Below are 14281 nucleotides of genomic sequence, written 5' to 3'. Positions count from 1 at the left end.
GTTAGGGTCTATGTAAGAGCAGCCTGGAGCAAGTTCAAGGGGCCTAACAGTGCCCTGTCTGATTTGTCTGTAAAAGAGGGTCAGTGGGAGCTAAAGCACTTGGTGGAGAGTTGTAAGGCTTGGCAGAGGCAAGATGTACAAGCAAAGGATGGACACCGGTCATCTGGTGGTGGTGGTGGGCAGGGAGCTGAAGAGGAAAGAAGTGATCATAGCACTTTCTTTACTCCCCACTGTGCAGACACACTGCCCATGAAGGAGTTTCCTCTGCATGCAATACCCTCTCTCTGCTTAGCCTGGAGGCACACTGAGTCTCAGTCTGTTCCCCAGTACCTCCTGGTAAAGCAAGACTATATCAGACTTTGAATTTATCTAGAAAGCAAACAAGAAGGTGGGAAAAAAGGACTCTGTGACAAAATTGCCCCTTAGCGTTATTTCAAAGTTGTGGTCCTACCTCACACCAGAAGGGGTGAGGGGGTTGCTTAGATTTCCTTCAGAGGTCCCTTCCAGCCTGAATTATTCTGTGGTGCTGCAATGTGTAGAGTTTCATACCTAGGTTTTTATGACTGACTATTGCCACTGCTCCTGTCAACTGAGCCATCACATGTGTAGCTTACGTAAACCTGCCAGGGAGCAGCCAGTAGGATTCAGTCCCCAGGTGTGCAGCCTGAGCCTGCAACTTCCTTCAAGTAACCAGGATCTCACATGGAAGTTGGGAAACATCCCTTTAGACACAGGGGCTACAGCTTTAGTGTTGCTGGCAAGCTTCTAAAGCCACTGCTATGTAGGCAATCCTGAGTGAAGCAGGTAGACTGGAATAATTAGAAAAATAGGCTTTCAGCTGCATTAATGTTATGCAAAAGATACAATTTATGTTGTGTTTTCTTTCCACAGTTTGATGTCTGGGCTTGCAGCCCTGGATGCCAAGACGTCCAGTCGGTTAGGTATCATAACCGTCACTTACTACCTGTGGACAACATTTGTGGCTGTGATTGTGGGAATAATTATGGTCTCCATTATCCATCCTGGTGGAGCAGCACAGAAGGAGAGCACTGAAGAGGGTGGAAAGCCCATCATGAGCTCTGCAGATGCACTGCTTGACTTAATCCGGTAACGACATTCATTCTTTCTGCTTTCTGAGGGTAACGTTTTGTACAGAACTGCATGAGCAACTGTGGCCTGAGGATGAGTTCTGAATCTAGGGATGAACATTTTGTTTAAAGTGAGAAAAAAATCAGGTTTCAGAAGATGATTTTCAAGTTATGAGATGTTTATACTGGCTGCTTCTAGCAAAATTTGAATGAGTGGCCACCAAATGTATCAAAAATACTAACAACATTGGAGCAGGTCCTTATTACCCCACAGAATTCCATCCAGCCTGTGGGTCTCACCATCCTATCTATTATTAAGGTCAAGAGACTATTAAAATGTAATGTTAATTTAAATAAGGGCAGGTGGTTTTAATAGGTGAAACCTTAACTATAAGGGCTGAAATCCACATTTTCCAGAAAGCAGTTCTTAAAAGTGCTGTTACAACTGCTCATAGCAGCTTGCAGCTAGAGGACATAGCCAGAAGGACAACTGTTGTGTATTTCTTGTTCTGCTTTATGTCTTGTTTGTTTGCTGTACTTTGGCAAAAGGTATGGCTGTTCTTTCAGACTGGCATTAGGGCTCTGATGGATTTTGACAGCCTTACCTGAATATATCCCTCTTCGTTTCAACATTTCAGGTGCTAGTGGGATTAGTTTCCTGACTGAACATAGCATGTGTCTCAGATTTATTTTGCTCACACAGAAAGACCAAGTTTTGCTGGTGGTTGGTAGTTCCTCAAGCTGGTAATCTCATACTACATTGGGCAAGGACTTTTAGGCCAAGAGTGTATCTGAAACTCAATTCTCTTTGGAGTTCAATGTATTAAAATTTGAAATGTTGCACAGTTTGTCTTTCTAAAACCCAAGTCCTGATCTGTCAGCACAGCTTTACCTCCCCAGTGACTTTGCCATGATGGATGTGTGTGCAGTGGAATTCACAGATGTCTTTTTGTAACATCATGTTAAGTTACATTGTTCTGTTTCTGCTGCATAAAGAACTACAATTCCTACACCAAGAGCCTGAGCAAGTTACTGGAGCTTTGAACACCTTAGTACAACAGAGTAGCATAAGAATTAAAAGGAAATTTAAGAAAACTGTAACACTGATGATTATCTTCATAGTGATAGTGCCCGGAAACCATTTCTGATGTGCTGAGCTGTTTCTAAGGCCTTGGTCTTAGACAAGTAAAGGCATAGTAAGACATATGGTACAATGATACATCCAAACTGACCTTGCAGCTGTTTGAAAAGGATCTCCTTTGCTGTAGGTTCTCTTCCCCTTTCTCACACCAGCCCAGTTGCCTTTTGAGACCTGGAGTAAGCTAGTCACAGAGTCGTCAGATGAAAAGTAATTTGGACTTTCAAAATCTAAATTCACCTCTATAGTATTGTGTTTGCATAGAACAACCAAATGTCTGTGTGACTAGAACCCATGATTGGAGTCAATCTTATCTCTTCACCTCTACCTGGTTAGTCCCTGTACACCTTGGTAGTGTAGTGGTGAGGTTTGAGAACCCTTTATTGCACTGAGCCTCATTGCAGGTAAAATACCATGTCCCGATCTAAACATTTGCAAATATCATCCATAATTTCACTCCTTGCAAACATTTACCTGAGCAAATGATAAGAGCTTACATGCACATTTCAGGTGTTCATGTTTCCAACCAGACATGTGCTTTTAACCTGTGAAACCTTCAATTCTTCACTAGTTTGGGCAGGTGTCAAGGACAGGTCAACAAGGCACTCTCATTATTAAAGCTTTAAAAGAGTGTATAAAGCTCACTCTCCTTTTGCTGTGCTAAGCAGCAGCCACAGCTGCAATCTTCCTACCCCAAGTGCACAAAGAGATGGTTTTTATTCCTGCGCTACAGAAATAACCACATTTGCTAAATAAATAAATAATAACAACACAACTGTAGGGAATGGGCTTGCAGCCTAGGCAAACACTATGGGTGAAATTCTGGCTCTGCTGAAGTGAATTGCAAAACTCTTAAATATCTTTGTGGAAGTCTGGATTAAATGTAATGATGTATCTGCTGGTTTGAGCTAGAAAAGCTGATCCTTTAGCTCAATGATAAATCACTTCCATTCACAGCTGGAGACCATCTTTTTCAGCCCAGATTGGCTTATCTTCTCAATTCATTAATTTCCTCTCAATTTATCAATTGCATGTGTGCCCAGAAGTTTGCACAGGAAACATCTGGTATCCTGCAAATGAAGAATGCTAAGTGTACAAGTAGAGAGATGATATATGGGACATAATTGTGGGGTTTATTTTAAAAGCATGAATTTTGGCACAGGGGTACATGTATTCACTCTCATTGATTTCAGATTTGAAACCACTTTGAAATGATGAAATACATTATTATTTCTTGTGATGTTATATATGAAATTACCAGCTCTAAAATTTTTGGCAGGAAGGGGGTGTTGGTATAAATTGAATTTCTTTAATTTTTGTGTAAGGGTTTTACTTTTAGAAGTGATTTTAATCAGAAATTAAAGAATGTACTGACTCAGCATAAATGAAACAAAAAAACTACTGCAGACCCTCATGGTTATCCTACACACCTGCAACACTAATCAATAACCAAGTCATTATTACTCTGCATTATTTTTCAGATGGTGCTTCCCCTGTATCTCTATCCATTATCTAAAAATCTAAACCACACCAGCAATTAACCCTGCAGGGTATATGGCTCCATTAGGGGATAACAGTGATGCTGTTTGCATAATTCTGAAACGGCTCTAAACCTCACATCATCCAGGATGCACATAATCTCATCAACATTCTGCATCAAAAATTGTATCCACAGGTCAAACACTCTTTTTTCCATGCTAAACAGCAGTACTTGAAAGACTTCCTTTCTAAAGGGACCCTCAGGAGCCTGGGGAAAAGACCTGTGGATGTGAATCTGCCCCTGCTGATTTCTTCCTAGGTTCAAGTCTGGACAGAGAGGCCACTGAATGCAGCATAACAGGAGAGTTCTCAAGATTCAATTAGCCTTTATACCTAAAATCTGTAGTGCTGTTTGTAGGGAGTGAAATTATAGATGATATTTGTAAATGTTTAGATCAGGACATGATATTTTACCTGCAGTGAGGCTCAGTGGAATGAAGTGTTCCCAAACCTCACACTACCACTACCAAGGTGTACAGGGGTAGTCAGAGAGAGGTGAAGAGATGAGACTGTGATTCAGACCTTGGGTTCCAGCCACACAGATATTTGGTTGTTTTATGCAAACATAATACCTAAAATCTTTTGTCCTTAAATATCTGCATTCTTGCTTTAATCTGATCCACCTCTAAACAAATACCTGTCCTGCTGTCCATGGAAGATGTCCATGTGGATCACCCTTGTGCCTGCACGGGAATCTCCCCTTGCATAATGTGCCCCTCTCTATCCACAGTGTGCAGGATCCAGGCTAGGGACAAGTAGCTGAGGAGGCAGCTGTGAGTCTGAAGCAGTGCAGGAGATGCTGTTCTGAGGATGCTTCTCTCCTTAGCTGCCACTTCTTTGCTGCGTTGAGACAGATGTACAAATCTGCCATAATTTTATTCAAGGTTTCTGGTGCAAGCACTGCAAGGCCTATGAAAGTATATTTTCTTCCATATTTAAAACTATAAATCCTCAGGCTAAGATTCAATGTGTTCTCTTTAATGCACCTGGTGCTTTATGAATTTTAATGGATTTATTCTCATGATGTGCAGTGCTTCTGTGAGGTAGGCGAGGATCATTTTCCTTTCTTACAGATAGAGAAGCAAGACATATGGAAAAGAAATTACCTCACTGAGGATTGTTCAGAAAAAAATCTGTGGTGCCAGAGGAAATATTCCCAGCTCATAGGAGACCTAGTAGAGGTCTGGCTCTAGGAATGTGGCATTTGGGGCACCTCAATAGCCATTAGCAATCAATCAACACATCTTTACCTTCTTTTTCCTGTGTGAATTATTGAAATTAACTTTGCACTATGTCCCCAAAAATAAAAGAGTGAAATTTTAGTAGCCTTTTGTGAGTTAAGATATTTAAGTAATTCAGACTTTGAGTGTTTTATTCAAAAGGATGAAAAAGGACTTACAGGAATAGTGTTCAATTTAAAGTAGTAGGTTTATTTAATTCTGTAGCATATATTCACCAGACTAGGAGGACAGAAGATGCCTATAATTTGCAGACATACTTTTGTAAAACTAGATCTGTGAGTCAGGACCACACTGTTCACATTAGCAGTTAATGTTTCCACTACATCTGGTACCTTTGATTTAGAAGGGGAAGTCCTGCTACAGCTGAAATCATGCCACCTGCATTTGTCACCAAGGGACACAAAATGTGGCTTATGAGATAAAAACAAGCAAGCAAACACCAAGAACATTCACATGAGGAAACATATCCCAGCCGAACTGGGGTTTCCCCCCTGTTTTCTGTAAGGCTGACTGCAGATCTGGGCACCAGCAAGCACAGGGTCCACATACATGTTTAGTGTTCCTCAGGTCTAACCAGATGATATGTCATTGCAAACTTAGTCAGTTCTAAACTCCAAGCTCCAAATAAACCAATTCAGAGAACAGTCAGGACCAAATCACACAGATAAATCTGGACATTTCTGAAGTTTACTGGAAGGAGAAGTCAGAGCATTTTACCACTGAATATTGAGGATTACATCCAATTTAATAGCCATAGGTACCCGGAAACTCAATCTGGCTTAAGCAAGGGAGGTTTTATTTTTATACCATTAAGAGTTAGAAGAGGATATAAACACTGTAGAGGATTTGTGTTTTCATGGGAATCCTGAGCACTCTTTGAAATCACTTCCTTTCCCTCTTTTCAAGCTAAGGGCTATATTCTATTTTATTGAAATTGTGTTTCTTGAAAATAGGGCAGGAGAAAACTAGTATCTCCTGTACCTTGGAAAAGGTCCAGGCTGTGCAGAACCAGAAATCACACTTTACAAAGTTTACTGCTGAAGACTGAATTGTATATAGACATAATAGTTGTGCATTAAATGATCCACGTTTAAACTATGATGGGACTTTTAAAAATAACTATGCCCTACATTAGTATGTCTTTTGCCAAAAGTCACTGTGTACTATGATAGAAATATTTATCTGTCCCCTATGGCAAACTTTTTTTACTCATTTCAGAGTGCCAGTTTTCATTTATCTCCCCAAACCAGCCTGGCGCCAGCACTGCTCTGCACTGTGACCAGGTGTTCCCTTCTGTTCATTTTTAAGAGTTCAAGCTGCACAGAAGCCTGAACTTCAAGTATTTACAGGACTCTGAAGCCTTCAAATGTGTGGTTTCTATTTGGCACAAAAGGAAACCAACATGGAAAAAAGATGATTCCATGATGAAAGCAACACTGGGGAGATGGACTATGAAGCAGATTTTGCTGTCAGGTCAGGAGGCCTTAGTTACAGAGGGGGAGGTGCTCAGGGGCCAGGAGTTAAAACGGCTCTAGGAAAGCTTCAGCCTTGAAGGAGAGTATATCATCAATCCTGACAGTTGGCCTGGACATCTTCCAATGTAAATGCACACTTGTGATGAAATAACGTTGCCTTGTGGAAATACATTGGGCCTGTCATGTTTCCTTTGATATGATTCAGCCTTTTCAAGGTGCCTAAAGATGTGATGTACTTGTACTTCCACTCCAGAGAGTGATTTTCTCGGAAAGCCACAGCCCCATTGGGGCTGTATCAGGACCTCTTCTTTCAGAGGAAGCAGGGTAAGGAGGTTCAGCCTCCAAGTCTCTTACTGGAACTGAAAGGCCATGCAGCCCTCAGGACAGAGAAAAAGTCCATGTGTTTGGCAAAATGATTCCACAATATGAGCTCTGCTCTTCAGAAGAGACAAGCAAGAAAAAGTGGCTTAGACCTGATTAGTGATTTTTGCAATCTATAAGTACTTTTTATCACAATAATGAGGATTTAAATGCCTCATTAACTCTGCAAAAACATTCTTTGGTTCTTTGAGCAGGAAGGAGGCAGTATGACTGATACTGAGAAATGAGATGAGGCACTGGAGGTGACTACTGATGTGCAAGATGCTTTCTCACATGGGCCCTGAGATAGGTCATTTGTTTGGTCTTGCTGGATTAAATTTTGTCCTTGCTCTCAGGAGTGCAAACCTTGGTGGAGCTCTCTGACACCCTCAGGAAGGTATTTCAGATATATACCCATATGACTAAGGACAGGATTTGTGGCTCATGTGTAACAGCAGTTGGGGTTCTACACAGCTGCTGATGAAATCATGCAGAGGACATCAGAAGTAAACAAACTTTTGAGATTGAGATAATGTCACTGAGAAGGACCTCAGCCTAGAGTAAATAGGAACCACAGTGCTGTTCATTCTTGGAAAAACCTGGAAACTTTACAGTTGCCTTGTCAAGCTCTGCAGACTCCATTGTTACTCTCTCTGTACCCTTGCTGTATAGAGTGATGGGCTAGGGTCTCAAACACTGAAGTATTAGAATACTTCAGACACCCAGTCTTAAAACAATGTTCTTGCAAGCTCAGCTACAGTAGCTCAAATTTGAGAGCAGAGTGTCCAAAGCTGCTTTTTGCCTAGTGCAAATATAGGCCAATAAATATTATGAGGACGCGTATGTAGCAAAAACCCAGTCTGGTGGCTTTAATTCCACAGCGTGGGAGACTGCAGCCAGACTGTCTGGTGTGGCAGGGATTAGGTACTGATAACATCAAAGTCTGAGAGCAAAACCAGATTGCTGCTGCAGAGCACAGAGTGTGCCAGAGGGAATGGCTGTTCTGAGTCAAGGAAACAACATCTGCTCTACCTGTGGCTGCTCTTACGCTAAAGCCGTTGGCCTAATTTCTCATTGAAGAGATCTGCAAAAGCTGAATGCTTTGAGTTAGTAGATGTTGTAGTCGGGGCTCAGAATGAGTATTTCAGATATTTGGTAGTATTACTGCAACCAGAATTTGGCCTGTTATTTCTAATAGAAGTTATCCAGGAGACATCAAAGGAGCTATCCCAGTAGCTGTAGGCGAATGTTGTGTGGACAATTCAGCTCACAGAGTCACAGTAACACAGTTTAACAGTGCTGGCGTTTCAATCAATACTGCAGTTCTCAGAGTCAGACACCTTCTGAAGAGAGCAAGAGGGATCCCACACCCTGGGGGCAGTGGCAAGGCATGGCCTGAGATAGAAATCGGCTTCCTAACACAATTCAGCTTCCTAAAGCAGATGAAATTTAGAGAAGCAAAAATGATCATTGTGCTAATTTGTAGAGTAGTTGCTTGGAGGCGATGGGGGAGAAATGAGAATCTCTCACTTTTGGCAGTGGTAAGGTGCTAAGTAGTCCTGTGTCTAATGGGAAGCTGCACCCTCAGACCTGCTGTTCAAACCAGGTGCTGTATATACTTTGATACAAGTCTTTAGGATTTTCTCAAAATCCATGGCTATCAAATTGCAGAACACGTTGCCATAGTCGTTCCATATTACATGTACATACACATTTCTAACTCAATACATCTACTCCTGAATCCTCTTAACCCATACAGAATTAGGGAAGGACTCCAAAATTTGCTAGTAGGATGAACCAGCCTGTGCATCCCAGCAGGCTGTAGTCAAAGACAGTGATTAGTAGGTCACTTGTGTGTGTGTGCTGCTGCCACAGCAAATGCAGGCTGGGCACGCTGTGCCAGCTGTGGCTCAGTAGCTCAGGGCTGGAGAAGGTTCATTGAGCTGATATTGAGGTTTCATGCACATTCACCCCTTAGCCTGTATTGAACACTCCTGCTCTGTCTGGCAGAGCTGCTGAAGCAGAAGATGCTCTGGGAAATGTTGTTCCTCAGGGCAGGCAGTATTTAGCTCTTAATTTTTAATGTGACCAGAAGCCTATGTCTCAGTTTCTCTTTTACAATCATATCCTTGTCTTAGACCTAAATTTATCCATGTTTTAAACCAGCCTCACTCACTGTTATGCACTAGATTTAATTCCCTGCTATTAAGTGAAATTACTCCTGCTGGGAATGCTGAATTGTGCCACTGAGGTTAGAGACAATGTTGCTTGCACTGGAGAAATGAATCCCAAATCACTTAAAGATTCCTGCACTATTATTTTGTGTCCTGTATCTTGTACGCACTCTGAAAGTAACACTGGAACTTTAGAGGTATTTTATCTGCTCAGCTTTCTTAATTGAATCAGCACAACAGTATTTATAGATGGTGACAGCAAGGATTAGCTCATCTTGAATTATTGCTTCGTAAGTGCTGGCAGCGCCTTTAATTCAATACACGTCAGTGATGAACACAGTGCTTGTTCTGAGTAGAGACACAGCCTCACTTTGTGATCCTGGTACCAGATCCACATGGATAGATCTTTATCTCATCCAGAATTGCAGTAAAGCTAGTAGAGATCTGGAGGGGCCAACCTGATGCCAGGCCTGGAAGACAGATAGGCAATACCCTGCAATTAATTTTGTAATATATTGGGAAAATGCAAGATTTTCTTCTAGACTGAAGCCCTCACCCTGCTTAGCTTCCCCAGTGCTCAGGTCTGGTGGGCAGGAGACCCACAGGAGGGCTGCCCCAAGGCTGGCAGTTGTGAGCATCCAGCCAGCCCTCCCCATCCCAGTTCCACACTAAATAGTCAAATCCACCACTACCAGTCTCACTTCAGCCTCTCATTCTGAAACATTCCCAGGAGATCCTTGCCAAACATCCATTTGTATGGATGTATCCATTTCGTGGCTGGAAATACCAACGTGCAGCAAAACATACCCCTAAAGCAAGAATTTCTCAAAGTGATTCTGAAGAGCCCTGACTGAACCAATAACACCTCCTGGTCACCCCCAGCTCTAGGTGACACTTTGATACTTTCTTCTCATTCCTTGTTTTTAGTCCATTAGAGTTCTCATCCACCAATTGCTCTCTTAAATGTTTTTAATTAACAAAACTTAATTTTGGCTAATACTGGATTTTCTCAATCCAAGTAAACCAGCTTAAAACAAAAAATAAGCCGAGGCTCTGGCAAACACATCCAGGTCAGCCTTTCACTGGATGAATTGTGTAACTTGGGTAAGGCTAGTCTCAAAGGCTGGATCACAGTGCATAATATATTAAAAAATATTGGGAGAATTCCAGCAGCTAGTATTAAGTGGGTAGTTGTAATTCCTGCGGGATAAAGAATGATAAAGAAACAAAATGCTTTAATCCTCTACAAATTTGTCTAACATTTAATCTAGCTACTAACCATATGATATTTCCTTTCTCGAGCAGTCTTAATTGTTCTTAATTCTACTAATTAGGGGCTATAAAGGAGAAAGTGGAAATCATCAGCAATTTAATTCATGTTTCTGAGTAAAGCCAAGCTCATACGTGATGTGCATATTCCGAGCTGTGCAGGAGTCCTCAGTGTGGGTCTGTGCTCTCAGAATATTTCACATTCACACAGCAGGCCAGAGCACAACCATCACACTATCACTGTGCACTCCTGCAGCACCTTTCAACTGATCATCTCAAACCACAAAACAGAGATGGTTTAATATTAATGAAGTCTCTAACAATCTGGAAGCAGAATTCTCTTATGAGGCATAATAAAGCAGTAACCATCTTTTCTCTCCAGAGCCTCCCCCTCCTATAGACATCCTCTCCATCTTCCCAGTATCCAGCTGTTCTTCAGTTAGTCCCCTGTGTCAGCCGAGCCCCCAGGGCTGAGGCAGAACGTTGTGGCTGCACCTGATAGGAAAGCAATGCACAGCTGGCTCTTGTCTGTGTCTTGCTTTGGCTACAGATTCCACGTTTGAACCAGAGAATCATGGATGGTTTGCAGAGGTAGCCTCATGCTTTGTGCTGTTGTTTCCAGGATGTTTCCAAAGCTCAGCACACAGTGCTGCTTACAGTGGTGCAGTGAGTGTTCACTTCTAGCCCCTTGACTACACACTGTCCTAAGTGTCTTAAGATAAATCATTCCAATTAAGTGAAACAGTGTACAGACTGCATTGATTTAACCAAACATCAGTAACTTATGATAATCTCCTCATGTGAAAAGATGGACTAGGTGCCCTTTGAATGTCCCTTCCAACCCAAACCATTGTATGATTCTGTATGGGCAAAGCTGCTGTCCTCTGTCACTGTGTCCCCATTGCACCCAGCCATCCTCATACCTGGGGGTCTTAAGCTGGGCTGGTAAAATGGAAGATGTTGCAGTGTACAGCACATCAAGTATATGAAGTTATCCCACAAGGATGCCAGGTAGCACATCAGCCTGCAAAGGGTGGGTAGTCTACCCTGAGGTGAGGAAAGGTCAGGACAGTTAAAGAAGAGTAACTAAAGTGCTGCACATCAACCTCAGATCTTGCCTGTAAGTAACTTTCCTGTGTAACACCAGTTTGCCCTAAAGCAACAACCAAAACAACAAACAGTGTCTTTATGTGGCTTGTCTGTTCTCATGTAGCAGGCCCCAAACCCCTCTCATTTTCAGTCTTCTGTTTCAATCATTAAACAGTACTACTACCCTTTAATCAAAATTCTTCTCCCACTGTTCTACCCTAAAAAGGGTAATTAATTATCTCGTAGCACTTGCTCTCAGTGCCTGATGCTACTGATGCAGAATCTACCTCATGCTTTGAAGTGCAATCATAATGCCATATTATGATCACTTAAAATAGCCAAAACCCCTGTTTTTTTCTAAGCCAGTGCTGCACAGTGACTCCATTAGCAGCAAGCACATGCTGGTGCTGCAAAGAAGAAAGCAGGTCTGGAAAATATCTCCCTTCAGCTTGCATTTAACTGTATATGTATATAACAATTCTCTTTGGAATAAGAATAGGCTCTTCACATATATTGAAGTGTTGTCCTGTCTTGGGGCTTAAGCAGGACTTTGAATGAGAAGTCATTTGGTTGCAGAATTCAGGAGTTTCTCCTTGCATGCTTTTCTATGTTTCATATGTATATGAAAGCAGATAATTGGGTCATAGGCTGTCACTGTCTTCTGTTCATAGGTTCAGAAGCTCAGGGTTGGAAATAAATCAGTCCTGAAAATGGTCCTATTAGTATCATCTTGCAAATCTTTATTCCCAAATGCTGCATGGAAATGCATAAGTTTTTACATTTTTTACCCAATTATCCTATGATTCCCCATTGAAGCCTGTAGAGGGTGTGCTCTCCATTTCAAATTAGGATTGAATGTCTTTCTGCAAAGCAGTAATCTAGCTCAAAATGAGGTTATAAATTAGCTCCAGATATGATTGTGTGGCATGTTACAGACTGAGATACATAGAAAGTGACAGGAAGAGTCCCTTTTGGAATTAAAAGTCTCTCAGATCTCATATTCGATCATTTTGTTCCTCTGTAGCTCAGCTATGAGCAAAGACGAAGCTGTTGGTCTCATTTAGGCTCCTGTTCTGAAGCCTCGGAACCACATTAAAATGAAATTTAGCAGAGACTGTACAGCTTTAATCTCGAGTCTTTTTATCAGGAATTAGATCCTCTGTTAGAAAAGCAAACTATTCTTGACCAAACCACTGCAAAGTCTACATCACTTACAATTTTATTGATGACAATGTATCAGGAGGTACTGCAGTTTATGAATTAGCTCACAGAGTATTAGAATTAGAATTACAGAATTACAGAATTTAGGGGTTGTAATGGACTTTACAGATGATCTAGTCCCAACACCTGCCATGGGCAGGGACACCTCCTCACTAGATCAGGTTGCAGTACTTAGAAGTCCCAAATTAGATTACAGCACCCAGGGGTCTCAGGAATACATAACTGGACACTGACTCTGCTTTGAACAGCTCATTAGCAACATAGGAAAGACAAAATACAGAATAAGGGAATATTCTTCCCCAGAATTAGCAGATGGGGAAGGCAATGATAGGAATTATGTTGCCCCAGTTACAACATGGAGACTGTGGCAGAGAAACTGAAGCTAGAACTCCTAGGTCTCACTCCAGGTATTTAGAAGCAAGCTCCAAAACTTCAGTTCTGAGGAACTGTGTCTCTGTTGAGCCTTTGCTCAGTCAGGCACAGCTGTATGACACGAGGGGGAGAGAGTGCCAGTCCTCTGCACCTGCCCAGCCCTTGCCCCCTAGGAGGGTAAAGGACTGATTTATCATGGGAGACCCAAGACACAGTAAATAGAAATTGGTTTCAGTTCCATGGAAATTATTCTTCTCTTTGTTCATTTTTAGGAACATGTTTCCAGCCAATCTTGTTGAGGCCACATTCAAGCAGGTAAGTGACTATATTATTTTTACTACTGATGAAAGAGAGGAGTCAGCATCATATGGAGCATGTGTCTTTGTGAAACGGAATCAAGATACAGACATGGCATATTACTTTCAGATACTGTTAGACCTTCAGCATTTCGAGATTAATGAGGCCCTTTCCATTAGCCTCATCAGCCTTGGTATCTGAAGGCAAAACAAAGAGGCAAGAAATCTTTTCTACCATGACAAGGACATGCACACGTGTCAGCTCCCCTTCCACCTGAGCAGAGATCTTTGAGGACCTTGAGAAAGGTGTTGTAGGGAAGCAATTTATGACAGTGCAGTCACAGAGTAGCTGGAACATCTATAAGAGCACCCAGTAACACCACGCAAAGGAAGAGGAGAATACCACATTCAATTAAAGCAACAAAATAATGTATTTGGGGAGAATTCAGACTGGAATTTGTCCAGAAAAATTCATCTAATAGTTCTGAGTGAGCAAGAGGCATGGCTGTATTTATGTCACCTGGGGGAATATTTCATGGGAATCTTAACCTCTGGTGAGACAAAGAAAAGGGCACTCAGAACCTCTATGGAGTCATTCCCAATTATGTCTTATAGGAAAGCAGCTCTATCAGGAGATGTTGTGTTTGCTGCACAAGGGCGTGATTAAAGGAAACTGATTTTGTTGTTTTCTTATGCTTTTCCAAAAATCAAACTGCTTTTATAGATTTTAGCAGCATAGAGACAGGAGTTGTCATTCTTTTCATGCCTGTCCCTTTAACATGTAGAAACAGAGCACTCCCAATTATGTCTTATAGGAAAGCAGCTCTATCAGGAGATGTTGTGTTTGCTGCACAAGGGCGTGATTAAAGGAAACTGATTTTGTTGTTTTCTTATGCTTTTCCAAAAATCAAACTGCTTTTATAGATTTTAGCAGCATAGAGACAGGAGTTGTCATTCTTTTCATGCCTGTCCCTTTAACATGTAGAAACAGAGCACTTAGGAGGTCTCACTATCTGTTC

At 41.7% G+C, this 14281-nt stretch overlaps 1 protein-coding gene across 1 annotated transcript in view; it reads left to right on the top strand.

Annotated features, from left to right (window-relative positions):
- The window catches only part of SLC1A7 (solute carrier family 1 (glutamate transporter), member 7), a gene marked incomplete at its 3' end in the record, with an annotated part of 44895 nt that overhangs the window by 16193 nt on the left and 14421 nt on the right, over positions 1-14281 (top strand). Inside the window, exons 3-4 of the mRNA XM_009071994.1 lie at positions 892-1107; positions 13239-13281. Coding sequence (XP_009070242.1) covers positions 892-1107; positions 13239-13281 — 259 coding nt within the window. The remainder of the gene's footprint in view (positions 1-891; positions 1108-13238; positions 13282-14281) is intronic.

Source organism: Acanthisitta chloris, unplaced genomic scaffold (assembly GCF_000695815.1).
Source record: "Acanthisitta chloris isolate BGI_N310 unplaced genomic scaffold, ASM69581v1 scaffold37653, whole genome shotgun sequence".
NCBI lineage: Eukaryota > Metazoa > Chordata > Aves > Passeriformes > Acanthisittidae > Acanthisitta > Acanthisitta chloris.
The sequence above is the reverse complement of the archived record's forward strand: the minus strand, read 5'-3'. Positions and strand labels throughout refer to the sequence as shown.